General features: G+C 43.4%; 1 protein-coding gene across 1 annotated transcript; it reads right to left on the bottom strand.

Annotated features, from left to right (window-relative positions):
* Window positions 1–20,845: 20,845 nt before the first annotated feature.
* Window positions 20,846–23,218, bottom strand: LOC139262003 (protocadherin-10-like). Its single transcript, XM_070877172.1, has one exon. The coding sequence runs from the start codon at window positions 23,216–23,218 to the stop codon at window positions 20,846–20,848; it is 2,373 nt and encodes a 790-aa protein (XP_070733273.1).
* Between the last annotated feature and the right edge of the window lie 521 nt (window positions 23,219–23,739).

The following is a 23,739-nucleotide window of genomic DNA, read 5'->3' as shown; positions in this document are numbered from 1 at the left end:
TGTTCTGCACTGGATTTTGTCGCAAAATATCCAAATATCGGCCAATTGATGATATTAACTTGTAGATTATGCCACAATAGTGATTAGAAAATATAACTAGATACTAACATTGAACCTTTAAAAGCAATGACTCGATCAGAGCAGATTCTCCGAACATGACCTCACAGCATAAACGTAGCCACCGTCTGTCTCTTCGCTTCTGTTCTGTGTTGCCCTGGCGGAGGAGGGGGTCGATCTCTCGCAGCGTCTCGGCTCCTTATTGGTAGACAGCGACACGAAGAGTCTCAACCAATAACTGCAGCAATTATTCTTAAAGCTGGACTGTTTCGATGTGTTTAATCATCAACGACCGTTATATTTACGAGTGTACAATTGCATATATCCAGACTTGCGCTCAAAAATTACAGTTTCATTTTGTAGTTTTATTTTTTGAGTCTATATAACATACTTTATGCAGCCTGACAATTGCTTTGCACCAAATTAGCAAATATAATTGCATCTTACCTTCTGAACAAGTGCATTGAAAGTAAAATATGAAAGAGTAGAGTGCTTTCAGTCCACAAATCTTCACATAACCGGATAGCAGGCTCGTTCCACTAAAAAAAGGTTTGCATCCAGTCAGATAATAACAGATTTGCATCCCATTTTTGATAAACTTCTGACATCGTGCATCTTTGGCAACTGGACTAGGCTGTTTTTTGTTTAGCCTGAGACATTCAGAATAGATTTTGTACAACTTGCCAGAGAGTATTAGCACGAAACATTTTAGTTTCAACTGCATTTTATTAATATCCAAGACCATATAAAATGTCGCAGTAAAACTCGATGTAATTTGTTGCTTATATTTCAACACATAACAGTGAAGTTGATGCTGTCGATACTCTTTCAGCTTGCCCTGTATTTCCGATAATTAGTAAGAATAATTTGATTTTGTTACTAAAAGTCTGAACGATGATTGTGTGTATTGTTGAGAGAAAAACTCAGATTTTAGAAACATAGAAACATAGAAAATAGGTGCAGAAGTAGGCCATTCGGCCCTTCTAGCCTGCACCGCCATTCAATGAGTTAATGGCTGAACATGCAACTTCAGTACCCCATTCCTGCTTTCTCGCCATATCCCTTGATCCCCCTAGTAGTAAGGACTTCACCTAACTCCTTTTTGAATATATTTAGTGAATTGGCCTCAACATGTTTCTGTGGCAGAGAATTCCACAGGTTCACCACTCTCTGGGTGAAGAAGTTTCTCCTCATCTCGGTCCTAAATGGCTTACCCCTTCTCCTTAGACTGTGACCCCTGGTTCTGGACTTCCCCAACATTGGGAACATTCTTCCTGCATCTAACCTCTCTAAACCCATCAGAATTTTAAACATTTCTATGAGGTCCCTTCTCATTCTTCTGAACTCCAGTGAATACAAGCCCAGTTGATCCAGTCTTTCTTGATAGGTCAGTCCCGCCATCCCGGGAATCAGTCTGGTGAACCTTCGTTGCACTCCCTCAATAGCAAGAATGTCCTTCCTCAGGTTAGGAGACCAAATACTCCAGGTGTGGCCTCACCAAGGCCCTGTACAACTGTAGCAACACCTCCCTGCCCCTGTACTCAAATCCCCTCGCTATGAAGGCCAACATGCCATTTGCTTTCTTAACCGCCTGCTGTACCTGCATGCCAACCTTCAATGACTGATGTACCATGACACCCAGGTCTCGTTGCACCTCCCCTTTTCCTAATCTGTCACCATTCAGATAATAGTCTGTCTCTCTGTTTTTACCACCAAAGTGGATAACCTCACATTTATCCACATTATACTTCATCTGCCATGCATTTGCCCACTCACCTAACCTATCCAAGTCACTCTGCAGCCTCAAAGCATCCTCCTCGCAGCTCACACTGCCACCTAACTTAGTGTCATCCGCAAATTTGGAGATACTACATTTAATCCCCTCGTCTAAATCATTAATGTACAGTGTAAACAGCTGGGGCCCCAGCACAGAACCTTGCGGTACCCCACTAGTCACTGCCTGCCATTCTGAAAAGTACCCATTTACTCCTACTCTTTGCTTCCTGTCTGACAACCAGTTCTCAATCAATGTCAGCACACTACCTCCAATCCCATGTGCTTTAACTTTGCACATTAATCTCTTGTGTGGGACATTGAGCTACAGAGGTGAGTAAATACGTTGATTCATTCGAAAGTACAGAGTCATCGAGGAGGAAACTGCAGTGCAGACTGTCCCATCTCGAAGTTGCGTCCTTCAGTAATAGCAGAGGTTGTACAGGATGAAAGTGGTAGGTGCCAGTAGAACAGAATTATGAACAAATATTAGAAGGTTATAAGTAACGTGTCTGTTTGGAACCTGTTCAAACTTCAGGCTACTAGTTACAGCCGCATCTTGCACTGTTCACATGTCAACACTTTCGCTTTATCCAGAGTTTATATTGAAAGTGTAAATTAAAAAGTAACCTTCTATTGACGGTTTCATAATCTGATCAAAATTGTCACTGAAATGATTGCAATTTGTCAACCTTCATATCTTCAAGATGTATGTATTTTTATGGTGAAATCAATGGTGCAAATAAGATGTGTGGGCTTTTCAGTTAACCTTTTGGGATTTCTAGTAGAATCGTGAACAACGGTGGATATTTCCTATGAGAATTTAGTGAAAAACAACATTATTTTTAAACGCATTCACAATTCCACAATACTTAATGTTCAAAGGGAACCATGTCATCTAACACATTTAACACATATATATGCGATTTGGTACAGATTTGACTTGTCGTTTGTGATATCTGGTGGGCAGTTCATGTCGCACAGATCATAACCACCATTAATAACAGCAACTTTGATTTTCACATTCATATCATATCAAGAAATGGCTGAGCGCACTGGATATTGCAAAGCCGTTAGACTCTGACGAAATCTAGGCTCTGGTGCTCAAGACTTGTGCTTCAGAATTAGCCGTGCATCTGGCCAAGCAGTTCTGATTCAGCTAAAACACTGGCACCTATCTAACAATGTGAAAAAATGCCCTGGGATGCCCTGTCCACAAAATGCAAACAAATCCAATCCGGTCAATCATCAACATATCAATGTAGTCGGCAGAATAGTGACAAATGGAATTCAATCCGGAGTCCCACAAGGATTGGTGCTGGGGCCTCAACTATTTACAATCTATATTAATGATTTTGATGAAGGGACCGAATGAAATTTAGCCAAGTTTGCTGATGATACAAAGATGGGTGTGAAAGCAAATTGTGAGAATGATACAAAACATATGCAAGGAAATTTCGACAGGCTAAGTGAATGGGCAAACATTTGGCAGATGAAGTATAACGTGGCAAAATGTGAGGTTATCCACTTTGGCAGAAACAATAGGAAAGAAAATTACAATTTAATAGAGAAAAATTGCAAAGTGCTACAATACAGAGGGAGCTGGAGGTCGTTGTGCATGGAACTCAAAAGGTTGGTATGCAGGTACAGCAATTGACCAGGAATGCAAATGGAATGTTGGGCTTTATTGCAATGGAGATGGAGTATAAAAGCAGAGAAGTCCTGATATATATCATCATCATAGGCAGTCCCTGGGAGTCGAGGATGACTTGCTCCATACAAAAAATGAGTTCTCAGGTGACTGACGAGTCCAAATATAGGAGTTACAATCTCTGTCACAGGTGGTTGAAGGTTCTGGGGGGTGGGATGCCTGCTTTGCTGCGTGCTCCTTCCGCTGTTGATGCTTGGCTTCAGCTTTCTCGCAGCGAAGAGACTAGAGGTGCGCAGCGCTTTCCCGGATAATTTTCCTCTACTTTCGGCAGTCTTGGGCCAGGAGTTCCCAGTTGTCAATTGGGATATTACATTTTTTCAAGGAGGCTTTGAGAGTGGCCTTGAAGCGTTTCCTCTGCCCACCTGGGGCTCGCTTGCTGTGTCGGACCTCCGAGTAGAGTGCTTGTTTTGGGAGTCTCGTGTCAGGCATGCGGATGATGTGGCTCGTACAATGTTGCTGGTCGAGCCTGGCCAGTGCTTTGATGCTGGGGATATTGGCCTGTGAGAACACTGACGTTGGGGCGCCTATCCTGCCAATGGATTTGCACAATCACGTGGAGGCAGCAATGAAGTTACATCTCCAGGGTTTTAAGGTTCCTTCTGTAGATAGTGAATGTCTGTGAGCCAAATAGCTGCTGCTGAGCCATGAACCTGCGGCTGTCCTCCAACCTCTCGCTGTTCTCGACCTATGTTCTCGCATTATTTTCTGAACTCCCACTGTCCACCGACCTCTGGGTTCTCATCGTTGTACCACACTCTTCCGACCTCTGGCCTCTCACTGTCCTCCGACTTTCCACTGCCCTCCGATCTCCCACTGTCCTCCAACTTCCCGCTGTTTTCTGATCGCCCGCTGTATACTGAACTCCCGCTGTCCTCCAATCACCCACTGTACTCCGAACTTCTGCTGTCCTCTGAACTCGTCTCGGCCGCGACCCCGCCGCTGAGCTACATCTCGCACCGAGAGTCACCAACCAATCCACTACCAAGGATGTTGTGACACACGAATTGTCGCCCAATTTGCATTCACCACACTCTCGAGGTGGCCTGCGCTGCTCTCTGTGGTGGCATCGCTCCTCATGCTGTTCCTACCCAGTTCGGGTGTGCTGACGCTGCGCTGTAACCTGGGGCTCGCCTCTGTTTATGCTCCTGCACTTGATCTGCTCCTCTTGCTGTTCCCACCCAGGGAACAGTCCTTCTACACATGTACAAGGTTCTGGTGAAGCCACACCTAGAGTACTGCGTACAGTTTGGTCTCCGTGTTTAAGGAAGGGTATATTGCATTGGAGGCTGTTCTGAGAAGTGTCACTAGGTTCATTCCGGTGATGATGGGGTTGACTTATGAAGATAGGTTGAGTAGGTACTGCCTAGACTCATTGGAGTCCAGAAGAATGAGAGGTGATCATATTGAAACATGTAAGATAAAGAGGGGTTTCGACAAGGTGGATGCAGATAGGATATTTCCACTCATAGGGGAAACGAAAATTTGGGGCATAGTCTCAATATAAGGGACCGCCCATTTAAAAATTAGATTGGGAGGAACATCTTCTCTCAGAAAGTTGTAAATCTGTGGAAATCTCTGCCACAGAGAGCTGTGGAGACTGAGTCATTGAATATATTTAATGTGGAGATCGACAGATTTTTGAGCGATAAGGGAATATAGGGTTATGGAGAGCAGGCAGGAAAGTGGAGCTGAGTCCACGATCAGATCAACCATGATCTTATTAGATGGAGGAGCAGGTTGGAAGGGCCAAATGGCCTACTCCTGTTCTGATTACTTATATTCTTATAGGTATGTATATTCTTATAGATATGTTCCGATTACTTATATTCTTGTAGGTATGTGGGGGGGGGGGGGGGGGCGAGGGTCGAACAAGGCAAGGAAATAAACATTAAATTGTATGACACTGAAAAGTATATAGGAAAAAAGGGACCTTGGAGTGCAGGTCCACAGATCCCTGAAGGTAGCAGGCCAGGTAGATAAGGTCGTTAAGAAGGTTTATGGAATACTTGCATTTATTAGTCGAAGCATGGTATACAAGAGCTAGGACGTTATGCTTGAATTGTATAAAACACTGGTGAGGCCACAGCTGGAGTACTGTGTGCAGTTCGGTTCACCGCATTACAGGAAATATATGATTGCACTGGACAGGATGCAGAGAACATTTACAAGAATGTTGCCTGGACTGGAGAATGTTGAGGGAAGAATGAAGAGGCTGAGGCTGTTTTCTTTGGAACAGAGGAGGCTGAGGGCAGACCTGATTGAGGTGTATAAAATTATGAGGGGACTGGATAGGAAGGATCTATTTGCCTTCGAGGAGGGGTCACCAACCAGCGGGCATAGATTTAAAGTAATTGGGGGCGGGGGGAGATATAGATGAGGAATGAGGAGAAATTGCTTCACCCAATGGGTGGTGTGGGTTTGGAACTCACTGCCTGAAATGGTGGTAGAGGCACAAACCCTCACCACGTTTTAAAAATATTTGGATGTTCATTTAAATTGCCGTAAACTACAGGGCCATGGACCAAAAACTGGAAAGTGCGATTAGGCTGGATAGCTCTTGGTCAACCGGCATGGACTTGATGGGCTAAAATGGCCTCCTTCCATGCAGTAAATATTTATAATACTATGATTCTATGAAGTATCGACCATCAATCTATTCTCAATCATCAGCAAAGGGAGGGAATGTGTCTTCAACAGTTATCAAACGGCTCTTAATCACTAATAATCTTTTCACCAATGCTCAGTTTGCATTGTGCCAGGATCACTCGGATGCAGACCTCATTCGAGCCTTGGTCGCAACATGGACGAAAGAGCTGAAATCCAGAGTTGATATGAGAGTGATTGCTCTTGAAGTCAAGGCACCATTTGACCGACTGTGGCATCAAGGAGTGCTAGTAAAATTGAAGTCAATCGAATCAGGTGGAAAATCTCCAATTGCTGAAGTCATACCCAGCACAAAAGCAGGTGATTCAGTTCTTGGAGGCCTATCATCTCAGTATTAGTACACAGATGCAAGATTTCCTGAAGGCAGTGTCCTAGGCCAAACATCTTCAGCTGCTTCCTAAATGAACATCCCTCCGTCATGCTCAGAAATGTGGCTGTTCGCTGATAACGGCACATTGTTCAGTTCCATTCACAATGCCTCATGTAAGGAAGCATTCGATGTCCATATATGTCAAGATATGGATGGCATCAGGCTTGGGCTGATAAGTGGAAAGTAACATTCGCACCCCCCCACACACACAAAAGTGTCAGGCAATGAATATCTCCAATGACCGAGCGTCTATTCACCGCCTTTTTGCATTAATGGCATTACCATCACCGAATCCGATACGATCAACATCCTGGTCGTCACCATTGACCAGAATCTCAACTCGTCCAGACAAATAAACACTGCAGTTACAAGAGCAGGTCAGAGGCTGCGTATTCTGTGGCAGTGTTTCACCTTTTGACTCTCCAAAGGCTTTCCGCCATCGTACAAGCCACAAGTCAGGAGTGTGATGGAATACTCTCCACTTGCCTCAATGAGTGGCGCTCCAACAACACTCAAGAAGCTCGACACTATCCTGGATAAAGTATTCCACTTAACTGGCAACACACCAACCACTTTAACGTTCACTCCCTCCACCAGCGGCCCACTGTGGCTGAAGTGTGTACCATCTAGAAGATGTACTGCAGCAGCTCGCTCAGGCTTCTTCGACTGCACTTCCCAAACCCACCAGCTCTACCAACCAGGGGGACAAGGGCAGCAGGCACATTTGAACACCATCGCCTCTAAGTTCCCCTCGAAGTCACACATCATCCAGAATTGCAAATATATCGCTGTTCCTTCAGCATCGCTGGATGAAAATCCTGGATCTCCATTCCTAACTGCATTTTGGGAATACCTTCACCACATAAACTGCAGCGATTTAAGGTGGCGGCTCACCATCACTGTCTCTAGGGCGAATGGAGATGGTCAATAAATTCTGGACTTGCCAACGAAGCCCAAATCCCAGGAATGAATAAATAAAACGTTATAGCTGAGTAATGTCTATTAAAACGATCGAAACAGAAGTGAACTGTTATTTCACAACACACATGATAACCGAAGCATCTGAGCTGTCATCAAATGATTTTTGTCAAGGTCACGTTGATGTTCAATGAATGGACCCGTAATTTGTGCATTGAACTGGGATCAGTAAGCCTTTCACTTAGACTTGGAAACGCAAGATATAATACTGCGGACATACATGCGTTTTTTCTGTGGCTGCAGTCTGAATAAAAGTTACATGTGTTGAAAATAAACGCCATTGTGTGCTGTTACTTATATTAATAATCTGCACTGGCGAATGGGAAAAGAATATACCAAGATATTTCATTTATGAAGTATTTTTAACATGAAGACTTTCAATGGCCTAATCTGAAAGAGATATTCGCTGAGCCAAATAGGCTATTAGAAGATTTGACCAGGCTTGCTCCAAAAAGTGGGGGAGCAGATACGAAAGTCCGTAATTACGCAATTTAGGGATGTTGGAGCTCGGTGGCTGTAGGCACTACCGCCAATGTTGGGGAGTGGGGAGGGTTGATAGCAGGGATCTGCAATAGAGGCTAGAGACGAGGGAACACAGATTCCGCGACAGGGATTGTTGGACTGAAAGCAGTTGCAGAAATAGTGACCGGATAGCCATGAAGTAATTTGCACATAAGGAAGATGACTTAAAATCTGAGGCATTGGGAGATCATGGGACACTGCCATTAACCGAGAACGGCAGCATGGGTGAGCTGGACTAGGGATAGGATATGGAAAGTAAAGTTTTAGATTAGCTGAAATTCATGTAGGGGAGAGGAAGGGAGTCCAACCAGGCGAACATTGGAATAATTGAACCCGGGAGTGATAATGCCGTTGATGAGGGTTTCATCCAGAGAGGGGGTAAGGTAGGGCATAGTGGCTGGTGTTATGGAGGTATAAGCTGCCAATCTTTGTGATGTGAAGAAATAGGATATGAAGCCCAGCTCGGTGTATAATCGGCTGCTAAGGTTGTGAAATTAGAATCACAGAAATCTACAGCACAGAATGAAGCCATTCAGACTGCCGTGATTGTGCTCGTTTTTTGATAGAAGACAAGTGATTAGACATATCCAGGCTTTTTGTTCATAACCCTGTAAGTTCTTCATCCTGAAGTACCTGACCAGCTCTCTTTTAAACGTATTTATGCAATCAGCTTCTGCCACGTTTCCTGGTAGAGCTTCGCAGATTGCAACCAAAAAAATCTCCTCAACTCACCACTTTACCTTTCTCAACTTATTTTGAAAGTATGATCTTTCGGTATTGATCCACTCGCCATAGCGAAAACTTTTTCTCTATCTTCTCTATCAAAGTCTGTCATCATCTTGAAAACCTCTATTAGCTCACGTCTTAATTTTCTCTGTTCCATGGAGAACATTCCTAAGTTTCCAGACATACCACATAAATGAAGTTCCTCATCCCTGATAACATCCTGTAAATCTGCTCTCTACCCTTTCGAACGCATTTACATCCTTCCTGAAGTGTGGTGCCCGAAATGCCCTCAATAGTCCAGCTGACGTCTAACCAGTGATAACCTTCTGGCATGATCTCTATTTATAAACCCAATTAACCCATATGTTTATTAAACCATCTTATCAACATGCTCCGCCACTTTTAAGGATTTTTTTCCAATTGACTTCAAGGTCTCTCTGCTAATCAACGGTTTTCAAAATTGGATCATGTATGTTATAATTTATTTCCATATTGGTCCACTCAAAATGCAGCACTTCGCACTTCACCGTACTGAATGCCATCTGCCACACTTTTTCCTATTTAACCTTCTTCTTCTTAGGAAGATGCCGGAGTCGATCTCGCGTAGAGTCTCGGCTCCTTAATCGTAGGCAGCAAGACGAAGAGTCTCAACCAATAACTGCAGGATTTATTCTTAAAGCTGGACTGTTTCGGTGTGTTTACTCATCTACCGACCGCTATATTTACCAGTGTACAATTTCAAATATCCAGACTAGCGCACACAAAATTACACCTTAATTTTGTTGTTTTCTTTTTTAAGTCTACATAGCATACTATATGCAGCCAGACAATTATTTTGCACTAAATTGAATATGAGCAAAATATAATTTTATCTTAACTTCTGAACAAGTGCAGTGAATGTAAAATATAAAAGGCAGCAGTGTTTTTAGTCGATTAAACATCATATAACTAGATAGCAAGCTCGTGCCACAGAAAAAAGTTTTTCTTCCAGTCAGATAACAACAGGTTATCATCGAAGTCTCGATAAACTTCAGATATGGTGAAGCTTTGGCAATGGAGTGGTTTATGTTTAGCCTGAGACATTCATAGCAGTTCTTTCGTGCATCTTTCAGGAGATATTGTGCATGAAACATTTTAGATGCAACTGCATGTTTTTAATATCTAAGGCCAAATAACGTGTCGCTAAATTGCAACCAGCTCGATGTAATTTCTTGCTTATAGTTCCAGACACATCAGCGCAGTTGGTTGTTGTAGATGCCCTTTCACCTTGCCCTTTCAGTCCGGTAATTACTATCAGTGATTTGATTTGGTTACTAAAAGAGTGAACGAGAATTTTGTGTGTCGTTGAGGAAAAATCTGATTTTGAGTAAATATGTTGATTCAATCAAAAGTACAGTCACCGTCGCGGAAATTGCAGTGATGACAGAGGCTGTGGAGGATAGTCTGAAAAAGAGAAGTGTAATTCAAGCAGAATTCTGAACATTAGCAGGTTATAAATAACATGTTTATTTGGTTCCTTTACAAACATGAAGCTTTTGTCTACGGCAGCATCCGCTGTTGTTCAGATGTCAACTCTCTCGCTTTATGCAGAATTTATATTGAAAAAGTACATTAAAAATTAACCTTATTCACGGTTGCATAAGCTTTTCAAAACTTTCCCAGAAATGATTGTCCTAATTTCCACGTTGACACATTCAAGATGTACGTATTTTTATGGTGATATGAATCTTGTAAATATCATGTTTGGGATTTCCAGATAATCCTTTGTGATTTCTAGTGGAATCGTGAACAACGTTGGAAATTTCCTTTGAGAATTTAGTGATAAACACAACTCTTAAACACATTCACAATTTCGCAACACTTAGTGATTAAAGTAAATGCTGTAATTTGGCATATTTAACACATACACGCTGAAAGCCTGCATGAAAAAGTGCAACATTCCCACCCACAACTGGCACTCCGTGGCCGAAGACCGATTAAAGTGGAAGAGATGCAACTGGGAAAGTGTAGAACATCTCGAATCTCTTCTTCGGGAGCAAGCTGAAGCCAAGTGCAAACAGCGGAAGGAGCGCAGGACAACCCAAGCACCCCAAACAGCCACCCTTCAACCACCGACTGACCAACCTGTGACAGTGACTGTAGGTCTGCAGTGGATGCATCATATTAGTGTGGACGCAAGTTATCCTCAACTCCGAGGGACTGCATAAGCAAAAGACATTGAACCGCAAAGTATAATGCTGTGGATAAAGGCACATGTATATACTTATTTATTTTAGAATTGTTTTAGAATGGATTCACAGACACAAGTGTTCAAAGTCCAAGCTTGGTTTGTGGTTATTTATATCAGTAAACTGTGCTGGTGAACAAGAATAGTTCACGACAAGAATTTCTTTTGAAAGTTGTTGCCGATTAAGAGTTCCGTTGCAGCAGGCCGTTGGACCATTGCTGAAATGTACTTCTCAATATATTTGTGAAGCTGCAGTATGAATGGATAATCAGTGCCCAGAGCCTTTAGATGAACCGTTCTCAATTCCACTTAATTGACCATTTAAAAAAAAATTAATAGCGGCACTTTGGGAGATCGAGGCCTGATAAAAGGGCGCGGACTTCGGGAGGAGGAGTGACAATTCTGGAGATCGAGACCCTGATAAAAGGACGCGGAGTTTGGGAGGAGGAGCGGCATTTTGAGAAATCGAGGCCAAAGGTAAAACAAATAAATAAAAAGAAATCAAAATGAGACGTCACATCCACGAGGATAATTGGTGCCTGGTTGATTGGTGTGTAGTTTTTCTTTTTTCTTCATCTTTTTTTTTCGTATCAGTAAGAAACCTTTGGCATTGTTGCCAGATTAAGTTAATTTAAGGGTTAAGTCATGGTGGGAGAGCCCAGACCCGTGTCATGCTTCTCCTGTGCTGTGTGGAAATCATCCCTGACTACTATGTGTCCGGGAAGTGTATCCAGCTGCAGCTCCTGTCAGACCACATTGCAGCACTGGAGCTGCACATGGATTCATGTTGGAGCATCTGCGATGCTGAGGATGTCGTGAGTAGCACATTTAGTGAGCTGTTCCCACTGCAGGTAAAGGTTACAATGGATGAAAGGGAACGGGTGAACATCAGGCACAGCAGGAGACAGAAGATAGTGCAGGCGTCCGCTGTGGTCATCTTCCTCACAAACAGATAGATCACTTCGGATACTGTTGGGGGAGATGGCTCAACAGGGGAAGGCAGCAGCAGCCAAGTTCATGGCACCATGGGTGGCTCTGCTGCACAGGAGAGCAGGAAAAAGTGTGCAAGAGCTATAGTGGTAAGAGATTCTATTGTAAGGCGAAAAGATAGACATTTCTGCGGCTGCAAACGAGACTCCAGAATGGTATGTTGCCTCCGTTGTGCAAGGATCAACAATGTCTCGGAGCGGCTGAAGGCATTCTGAAGGGGGAGGGTGAACAGCCAATTGTTGTGGTCATATAGGTACCAGCGATACAGGTTAAAAAACTGGATGAGGTACTAAAAGCTGAATTTAGTGAGCTAGGATTTAAACTAAAAAGTAGGACCTCAAAGGTAGTAATCTCAGGATTACTACCAGAACTACGTACTTGTCAGAGTAGAAATAGCAGGATAGTTAAGATGAATATGTGGCTTGAGAAATGGTGCAAGTGGGAGGGATTCAATTTCCTGTGACCTTGAAACTGATTCTGGAGGAGGTGGGGCCAGTACAAACCGGACACTCTGCACTTGGGCAGGACGTGAACCGATGTCCTAGTGGGAGTGTTTGCTAGTGCTGTTGGGAATGGTTTAAACTAATATGGCAGGGGGATGGGAATTTATGCACTGAGATAGAGGGAAGTAAAATGGCGGCAGAAGCAAAAGGTTGAAAGGAGATAAGGAAAAGTGGAGGGCAGAGAAATCAAAGGCAAAAAACAAAAAGGGCCACATTACAACATAATTCTAAAAGTACACCGTGTGTTAAAAAAACAAGCCTGAAGGCTCTGTGTCTCAATGCAAAGAGCATTCATAATAAATTGGATGAATTAACTGTGCATATACCTGTTAACGGATATGATGTAATTGGGATTACAGAGACATGGATCCGGGGTGACCAAGGCTGGGAACTCAACATCCAGGGCTATTCAATATTCAGGAAGGATAGGCAGAATGGAAAAGGAGGCAGAGTAGCATTGCTGGTTAAAGAGGAAATTAATGCAATAGTAAGGAAGGACATTAGCTTGGATGATGTCCAATCTGTATGGGTAGAGCTGTGAAACACCAAAGGGCAGAAAACGCGAGTGGGAGTTGTGTACAGATTACCAAACAGTAGTAGTGAGGTTGGGGATGGCATCAAACAGGAAATTAGGGATGGTGCAATAAAGGTACAGCAGTTATCATGGGTGTCTTTAATTTACATATTGATTGGGCTAATGAAACTCGCAGCAATACGGTGGAGGAGGATTTTCTGGAGTCTATAAGGGATAGTTTTCTGTACCAATATGTCGATGAACCAAGTACAGAGCTGGCCATCCTAGACTGGGTGATGTGTAATGAGAGATGATTAATTAGCAATCTTGTTGTGCGAGGCCCCTTGGGGAAGAGTGATCATAATATGGTAGAATTCTTCATTAAGATGGAGCGTGACACAGTTAATTCAGAGACTAGGGTCCTGAACTTAAAGAAAGGTAACTTCGATGGTATGAGACGTGAATTGGCTAGGATAGACTTGTGAATAATAATTAAAGGGTTGACGCTGGATAGGCAATGGCAGACATTTAAAGTTTACATATGTTATATATGTAAACTTGTATATACACTGTACAGCCACCTGAGGGCTCATCCTCTGGAGTCCCAACAAATCCCATGATCCCTTGGGAGCACAGGTACTTAAGGAGGCCACACAAGTTGGAGAGGAACTCTGGAGACCTGCAATAAAAGACAAAGGTCACACTTTAGCTTGGGCTCACAGTATCCAGTCAGACTCTTTCTTCATACACAACAACTAGCGACAAGATGCAGATAACGAACCCAACGATGCAGAGAACATTTGGCATTCTGGAGAAATTCTCAGAGGGAGATAATTGGGAAACCTTCGTAGAGCGACTCGACCAATACTTCTTTGCCAACGAGCTGGAAGGAGAAGTGAGAGCTGCCAAACGAAAGGTGATTTTCCTCACCATCTGTGGGGCACCAATGTGTGGCCTCATGAAAAATGTGCTTGCTCCAGAAAAACCCACAGAGAGCCCATATGATGATTTGTGCACACTGGGCCAGGAGCATCTGAACCCGAAGGAAAGCGTTCTGATGGTGAGATACTGAACCTACACCTATAAAAGGTCTGAATGGCAGTAAGTGGCGAGTTATGTCGCCGACCTAATACGCCTTGCAAGACATTGTGAATTTGAAGGATATTTGGAGCACATACTCAGAGACTTTTTCGTACTTGGCATTAGCCATGAAATGATACTTCGCAAACTTTTGACTGTAGAGACCCCAACATTGACTAAGGCCATAGCTATAACCCAGGCGTTCATTGCCACCAGCGACAATAATAAGCAAATATCTCAGCACACGAGTATTGCTACTAGTAATGTGAACAAAGTGATGTTGTTTTCAAATCGCAACGTAGAGGGTAGGCCCAACGTGCCTGCTGCTGCACATCCACAGATGTCTCAGAGTCTACCATCAAGGTGATGATTGCAAGGCGCTGCGGGGGTGATCATTGTTTCCATTCATGCCGCTTCAAAGGTTATGTTTGCAAGAGCTGTGAAACAATGGGACATCTCCAATGTATGTGCAGGCGAGCTGCTAATCCTGTTAATCCTGCAAAGCACCAAAATTCAGAGAAGGACAGATCCATGGTGGGTCACGATAAACCAGAGCTTCAAACCGAGGAGGCAGAGGTATATCAGGTGAATATATTTACTACTGTGTCCCCCGATAATGCTGAAGGTTGAAATAAATGGATTCCCAGTGTCAATGGAGTTGGACATGGGCATTATGAACCAAAGGATTTTCGAAAAATTGTGGTGCAGCAAGGCCTCAAGGCAAGTCTGGATTCCAATTCTCACACAACTGAGAACTGGAACAAAGGAACTGATTCCCGTAATCGGCAGTGCTACTGTAAAGCTCTCGTATGATGGAGTGGTGCACAAGCTACCACTCCGTATGGTACCGGGCGATGTTCCTACGCTGCTTATCAGGAGCTGGCTGGGAAAAATACGCTGGAACTGGGACAACATCCGAGTGCTCTCGACCGCTGATGATACTTTGTGTGCCCACGTCTTGAACAAGTTCTCTTTGTTGTTCGAACCACACATCGGGAAGTTCCAAGGAGCAAAAGTGCAGATCCACCTAATTCCGGTGGTGCGACCCATCCATCACAAGGTGAGAGCAGTACCGTATATGATGAGAGAAAGGGTAGAGATCGAGCTAGACAGGCTGCAAAGAGAGAGCATCATTTCGCCGATCGAATTCAATGAGTGGGCCAGTCCGATCATTCCTGTCCACAAGTGAGATGGCACCGTCAGAATCTGTGGTGATTACAAAGTAACTATCAATCGTTTCACCCTGCAGGACAAATACCCAATACCAAAGGCCGATGACCTTTTTGCTACGCTGGCAGGAGGAAAGATGTTCACGAAGCTGGAATTGACATTGGCCTATATGAGACAGGATCTGGAGTAATCATCGAAGGCCCCCACCTATATCAACATGAAAAAAGGACTCTTTATTTATAACTAATGCCAGTTTGGAATTCCATCAGCAGCAGCAATATTCCAGAAAAGCATGCAAAGCTTACTGAAGTCAGTCCCGTACACCGTGGTCTTCGAGGACGACATCTTGGTTACAGGGTGGGACACAAGCGAGCATATGCAGAATTTGGAGCAGGTTCTTAGTCGACTCAACCACGTGAGGCTCAGGTTAAAATGCTGGAAGTGCATTTTCGTGGCACCTGAAGTGGAGTTCCTGGGGAGAAGAATTGCGGCGGACAGCATCATGCCCACCGATTAGAAGACAGAGGCAATGGAGAACACAGTGAGACCGTGACAGCTGCGGTCGTTTCTAGGATTCCTGAACTATTTTGATAACTTTTTCCAGGTCGCAGCACACTGTTAAAACCACTGCATACCTTACTGCGTAAAGGAGACGAAGGGGTATGGGGCAAAAGCCTAGCAAATGCCTTTGTAAAAGCTAAAAAATTGTTATGCTCAAACAAATTGCTTGTGTTGTATGGTCCATGTAAGTGTTTGGTTCTAGCATGTGATGTGCCATCGTATGGCGTCGGGTGTGTATTGCAAGGAGCTAATGATTTTGGGAAATTGCAACCGGTTGCTTATGTGTTCAGGAGCCTGCCTAAGGCTGAGAGAGCCTACAGCATGATTGAAAAAGAAGCATTAGCGTGTGTCTATGGGGTAAATAAAATGCATCAATACCTGTTTGGGATAAAATTTGAATTGTAAACTAACCATAAGCCACTGATATCTCTGTTTTCCTAGAGTAAGAGGATAAATACTAATGCAACGGCCTGCATCCAGAGATGGGCGCTTAAGTTGTCCGCATACAATGACACCATCCGGCACAGGCAAGGCACAGAAAACTGTGCCAATGCTCTCAGTAGGCTGCATTGCCCACCATGGGGGTGGAAATGGCACAGCCCGCAGATTTAGTTCAGGTTATGAAAGCATTTGAGAGAGAGCATTTACCCAGCACAGCCAGACAGATTAGAACCTGGACGAGCCAGGTCCCCTTACTGTCCGTAGTCACAAACTGTATGCTTCACGGGAGCTGGTCCAGTGTCCCAGTGGAAATGCAGGAAGAGATAAAGCTGTTCCAGTGGCGCAAAGGTGAAATGTCTATAGAGGCAGACTGCCTTCTGTGTGGAAATAGGGCAGTAGTTCCCAAGAAGGGCAGAGAAGCATTCATCAGTGAACACCACAGCACACACCCAGGCATCGTATTGATAAAAGCGATAGCTGGATCCCACGTGTGCTGGCCAGGTATTGATGTGGACATAGAGACCTGCGTGCACAGATGTAACACATGCTCACATTTAGGTAGATTGGGGAAGTCCAGAACCAGGGGTCACAGTCTAAGGATATGTGGTAAGCCATTTAGCACCGAGATGAGGAAAAACTTCTTCACAGGGTATTATGAAACTGTGGAATTCTCTACCGCAGAAAGTTGTTGAGGCCAGTTCGTTAAATATATTCAAAAGGGAGTTAGATGTGGCCCTTACAGCTAAAGGGATCAAGGGTATGGAGAGAAAGCGCGAATGGGGTACTGAAGTTGCATGATCGGCCATGATCATATTGAATGGTGGTGCAGGCTCGAAGGGCCAAATGGCCTACACCTGCAGCTATTTTCTATGTTTCTATGTTTCTATGTTTCTATATATCTCCAGTTGCTTTGCCCACGTTAAATTAATCATATGGTCTGCATGGGTTTGAGGATCTTCGACTTCTGGAACTTAAGTAGCAACTGCTACTGATTGTGCGTGGTGGATGGAGTATGTGACATACATGAACCAATAATATATCGGTGGAGTTACTCACCAATGGGAGTGTTTGTATCACGCAGGTGGTAACGTCAGGCCTGCTAAATGTTCTAGCTAACTTACATTTAAAAAACTGCATTCTGGCATTTGTCCTGCTGTTTTGTGGATTGAATGTCAGAACTAAGCCAATTCTTCAGAGGAAACTGTAAATAAAAGAAAGACTTGCATTTATGTAGCGCCTTTCACGACCACTGAACGTTCCAAAATGCTTTCCAGCCAATTAAGTACGTTTTGAAGTATGGGCACTGTTGTAACGCAGGGAACGCTGCAGCCAATTTGTGCACAGCAAGCCCCCACAAACAGCGATGTGATACTGACCAGATAATCTGTTTTTGTAATGGTGATTGAGGGATAAATGTTGCCCAGGTCACCATGGTTAATTCTTTTGAACCATAGGATAGCTCACGTCCACCTGAGAGAACAGACGGAGCCTTCAATTCTACGTATGAACCAAAAGACTGCTCCTCCATCAGTGCAGCACTCGTTCAGTAATGAAGTGTATATATCAACCCGCGCATTTAACTTTTATTCCTCACACTTTTTAGTTGATAATTCACTGAAACATGGTATGATGCACCAATTCAGGTTGCATATCCTTTATTTAAAGATTATTGCGGGGTATGTGGCTCTATTTCCCTTGGAAGCGTACGTGTGCCTTGGTGGCAATGGGGGAAGTCAAGGACCTTTCTAGCTCTAACAGAGATCCTGGGATTTGGAAATGATCCTGGAGTTTGGCAGAACTCGGCTGTGGGTCCTGTAGATTTGACTGCCCTGCATTGGGACGGCTGGAGTTCAGCAACTTGCTTCATCTTCATATTTTATAGCTGCGCAAGGCAGCTTAGGGAATGTTAGAACCATCGAAACTGCGTGAAGCTTGGCGAAATTATGGGGTACACATCAGCGTTTCCATAATGGTGTTTTCCTATCTTTTGTCAGCACGGAGGAAGGGGTAAATCCCAAATCTAACAATATTTCTTTATAACATTTAGAGTAACACTCAATTAGCGTTATGTGATTGCTTCCTTGACTTATAGCGCTCTGTCTTTCTCTCTCCTACACAGAACGTCTTGTTTTTATTTTAAAAATATTATACAACATGAAAAGCTTTTGAATGCTAACAGTTAGGATATTACATGAATATACAGCAATTAACAGCACTGAGGCAAGGTCGGAAATTGGTCACAATCTGCTTACCCAGATGGTAATAAAACAAGTTTTCCTTTATATAAGTTACAAGGATGTGGCATCGCAGACAAGGCCAGCATTAATTGCCACTCCCTAATTACTCTTGAGAAAGAGCCTTCTTCAACCGCTGCAGTCCGTGTGGTGAAGGCATGCCCTCAGTTCTATCAGGGAGGGAGTTCAAGGATTGATACCCAGAGCCGATGAAGGAACAGCGATATATGTCCAAGTCAGGATGGCGTGTGACTTGGAGATGAACTTGGAGGTGATCTTGTTCCCATGTGCATACTGCCCTTGTCCTTCTCGGTGATAGAGTTGGCGGGTGTGGGAGGTGGTGTCGAAGAAGCATTGGCGAGTTCCTTAAGTGAATCTTGTAGATGATACACAATACAGCCATGGTACGCTTGTGGTGAAGGGTGTCGAGCTTATTGTGTATTGTTGGAGCTCTAATCATCCAGGCAAGTGGAGAGTATTCAATCACAATCCTGACTTGTGCCTTGTAGATGGTGGCAAGTATTTGGCGAGTCAGAAGTTGAGACCCTTGCCACAGAATAACCAGCTGCTGGTCTGTTCTTGTAGCCACAGTATCATGTGGTTGGTCCAGTTAAATTCCTGGTCAATGGTGACCCACAGGATGTTGATGGTGAGAGATTCGGTGATGTAATGTTGTTGAATAATAAGGGAGATTGCCTGGCATTCTTTATCACAATGTTACTTGCCACTTATCTGCCCAAGCCTGAATGTTATCCATGGTTTGTTGCATATGGGCATAGATTGCTTCATCGTCTGATGTACTGCAAAGGAAACTCAACACTGCAATCATCAGCAAACATTCCCACTGCCACGCTTGTGATGGAACGAAGTTCATTGATTAAGCAGCTGAAGATGGTTCGGCCTCGGACACTGCTTAACCAACTCCTGCATCTATTTCTTGGGGCTGACTTCATACACATTCAAGAACCACGACGATCTTCATTTATGCTAGTTATGATTATCGTCAGTGGAGTGTTTTCCTCTGCTTCCATTGGTGTCAGTTTTACTAGGGCTCCTTGATGCCACACTCGGTCAACTGCTGCCTGGATGTCGAGCAATGGACCTCTCACCTCACCTCTGGAACTCAGCTCTCTTGTTCATGTTTGGAACAAGGCTATAATGAGGTCAGAAGCGAAGTGATCCAGGCAGAACCCGAACTGAGCATCGGTGGGCAGGTTATTGATGAGTGAATGTTGCTTGACAGCACTATCGCTGAAACCTTACCTCATTTTGCACATCATTGAGAGTAGATTGCTCAGAGTCACATCTACGTGCAACATTTTCAAGTCCAAACATATGCTTTCAGCCGATGTAAGACCTTCAAGTAAACACTTTAATGAGGTCATTAAAAGCAATGCAGTTGACTACTTTAGAAAAGTGACATTTTGTTTGTTTTAGTTTATTTTGTCTAAGTCCTTATTGAAACCATTAGAAATATAGTTACTGCGGAAAATATCAGCTAAAGAATTCATGCAAAAACATATTGAACAATTTGTAGGAAGAGCTGGGCTTTTGCCCTCACTGTACAGTAGCAGCAATTTGTGACACAGGCTATAACAGGGAGGTGTAACACTTCCCTTTGGAGAATACTATCGGACAAGCCCCTGCAAAAATAATACATATTGGAAATAGTTATAGCGAGATTTTGCGTGCCCCAAGTAGCAACATTAATATTAAATGAATAGATTATTTCCCCAATAAAACTGTGTTTTTCGTCATGTCTGGGGCCCAGTTCAGGCGTTGTTTATCTTTAAGCTACTCAATGTAATTGCTATCTAATTAACTTTGGAAAATATTTGCCATTTTCAGACGGAGTTGTTCACTAAAATTTCTCACTGCATGCTCTGAGAAAATAAAATATTTTATGACTTCTCAAAGAAAGACTTTCGTTCTATGAAACCTAAATATTGAAATTACCGGTGAGTACGCATCAAACCTTTGAATTACGAATCTGTGATATAACGAGTGACATGTGCATGCGATCCACCAATCAGCATAGCAATGATGAAATGGCTGACAGAGGCACACATTGATTATATAATTCATGAAAACAGACAAATGAACAGATAAGAGCCAGCTTTCATGCTAACGATATTGTGTATTCAGTACAATCAGAAAAGTAGAGTCATAGGAAGAGGGTTAAGATATTTGGCCTCTCAATCATTCTACGACCAATGTGAAGATTTGGATATATACGGAAATCGTATCCTGTAATTTAATGCATAACAAATAGCTATTCAGCAAAGTGAATATTCTGTCATTCCCAGCATCGAAATGCTGCTGAATTATTTGGTTGCATTGGTGTCCCGGCCAGCCAAATCGTTGAAAGGCAAGGTCGGGTGACAGGGCTTAAGAAACAAAAAATCGCTTTTGGATGATTCTGGAGATAAACACATGGTATAGCGATAACCTTGAGTCTGAGCAGGTCCGGTATAATTTAATGGTTCATTTGGTCCAGGTCTGCGATTAAAGGCATCAGTCGAATTCCTCCGCCTGTCATTTTCAGCAATAGTGCTGTCTTGTTTAAGTTTCAAGACGACCAAAAAAATTATGATTCCAAGAAATAAGAAAGTTGTTGATCCTAAAATGATGATTAAATAACGATTTAAATCCCCAAAATATTCCGACTGTCTGGATGTCTCCGTTCGTTCATACGTTTTTTCGGTGACGTTGGACAAGATTGTAAAGGAGATTGTTGTCGTACTGGAGAGAGTGGGCTGTCCATTGTCCTTCACGCAGAGGACGAGTCTTTCTGTCATGATGTCTTTGTCCAGTAAATGTCGAGTTGCTTTGATTTCTCCAGAGAGAAACCCCACAGTAAACAGACTGGGATCAGTGGCCTCCAACAGTTGGTAGGAAAGCCGTGCGTTCTGACCAGAATCGGCATCAGTCGCGATGATCTTGATGAGCAAGTATCCTGGATGCATTGACTGAGGCACAATCGCAACTGATGCTGTGCTGTTCCACGTTGAAGGTGAAACAATAACCGGAGCATTGTCATTTTGGTCCAAGATAATAACATTCACGATGGCAGTGCTGCTTAGTGGGGGAGATCCACCATCCTGAGCTTGAACATTGATCTGGAAATGCTTCAATTGCTCATAGTCAAAGGAGCGCAGCGCATAAATGTTCCCATTTTTGGAGTTAATCATGACGTAGGCCGAGGTAGAGAGTTCCCGCATCTTATTCCCCAGGAGAGAATATGTGATTTTTCCATTCTGAGCCAAATCTGCATCCAAAGCGGCAACAGCAAATATAGACGCACTTGGAGTGTTGTTTTCCATTAAATACACATTATATGAGGGTTGTGTAAACCTCGGTGCGTTATCATTTACATCAGTTACCGAAACTGAGAAGGCTTTATCTGTTGAAAAAGGAGGAGACCCTCCGTCCCAGGCTGAAATTGAGATGTTGTACACAGGGGCCATTTCACGATCAAGAATACCATCGGTAACCAACTTATAATTGTTTCTCAAAGGATTTTCAAGCTTAAACGGAATATTCCCTGGAATCTGACACTGAACGTGTCCATATTCACCAGAATCTGGATCCGTTACGCTGATCAGAGCGATCACAGTCCCGGGACGAGCATCTTCCCGCACCGCGCTGGACACCAAGGTCACGTCTAACTCCGGTGCATTATCATTCGTGTCTATAATATCGACCATAACTTTGGTGTGTCCTGCTCTACGATCTAATGCATTTTCCACAGCTTGTACATCAAGTTCATAAACTTTTGATGCTTCAAAATCCAGTACGCCTTGTACTCTGATCTCTCCAGTTACCGGATCTAATTTGAAAAGCTCCCGCATCCTTTTGGAAACGTGATTGGTGAAAGAATATGTTAGTTCAGCGTTCGTACCTTCATCTAAATCAGCAGCGTTAATTCTTGTCACCAAGGTACCTTTTGCGACATTTTCTACGATATTCGCCCTGTAGACTTCATGATCGAATAAAGGTGCGTTATCATTCGCGTCCAATACTGTAATGATAATCCGAGCTATGCAGGATCTCTGGGGAATCCCACCGTCAATGGCCGTCAGTACAAGATTAAATGTTGACTGTTGTTCACGGTCCAGGGACTTCTCTAATAACAGCTCCGCACTTTTACTGCCATCTCTTCTTGTTTGCACATTAATACCGAAGTACTCATTTGGACTGATCTGGTAAGAGCTGATTGTATTGGTGCCCACATCCGGATCGAGCGCGCTCTCGAGCGGAAAGCGCGCCACCGGCGCAATTATCTCACTGATCGGCAGGTAGAATTCACTCTTTGTAAAACTGGGCGAATTATCATTTACATCTAGTATCTTCACTGCAACGGGATGTATTTCCGAAGGATTATCCAGCGCTATTTGAAGAGAAAGGGAGCAGGTAGAGCTTTGTCCACAAAGCTGTTCTCTGTCGATTCTTTCATTCACAAATAAAATCCCATTCTCAAGATTTACCTCCATGTATTGTTTTATGTGATCAGAGATCAGCCGAAAGTTGCGAGACGATAATTCCCAAACGTTTAACCTTAAATCCTCAGCGATATTCCCCACAAAGGCCCCGTGCTCCAGCTCCTCCGGTATCGAGTAGCGAATCTGTTCCGAAACCAGGTCCGACACACAAAGCAGGAAAATGAATGACGCCCCGCTCATCAGTGCATTCGCCATTGTTATGCGCTGGATGTTGTAGCAAAATATCCAAACAACGACCAATCGTTTATATTAAATTGTCTATGATGCCACAACAGTGATTCGAATATATATCTAGATACTACTATTGAACCTTGAAATGCAATGACTCGATCAGAGCAGATTCTCCAAACATGGCTGCACAACATAAACGCAGGCACCGTCTGTCTCTTCGTTTCTGTTCTGTGTTGTCCTGGCGGTGGAGGGGGTCGATCTCTCGCAGCGTCTCGGCTCCTTATTGGTAGACAGCGACACGAAGAGTCTCAACCAATAACTGCAGCAATTATTCTTAAAGCTTGACTGTTTCGATGTGTTTAATCATCAACGACCGTTATATTTGCGAGTGTACAATTGCGTATATCTAGACTAGCGCTCAAAAATTACAGTTTCATTTTGTAGTTTTATTTTTTGAGGCTATATAACATACTTTATGCATCCTGACAATTACTTTGCACCAAATTAAACATTAGCAAATATAATTGCATCTTACCTTCTGAACA

This window comes from Pristiophorus japonicus, chromosome 4 (genome assembly GCF_044704955.1).
Source record: "Pristiophorus japonicus isolate sPriJap1 chromosome 4, sPriJap1.hap1, whole genome shotgun sequence".
In the NCBI taxonomy this organism is placed as follows: Eukaryota; Metazoa; Chordata; class Chondrichthyes; family Pristiophoridae; genus Pristiophorus; species Pristiophorus japonicus.
The sequence above is the reverse complement of the archived record's forward strand: the minus strand, read 5'-3'. Positions and strand labels throughout refer to the sequence as shown.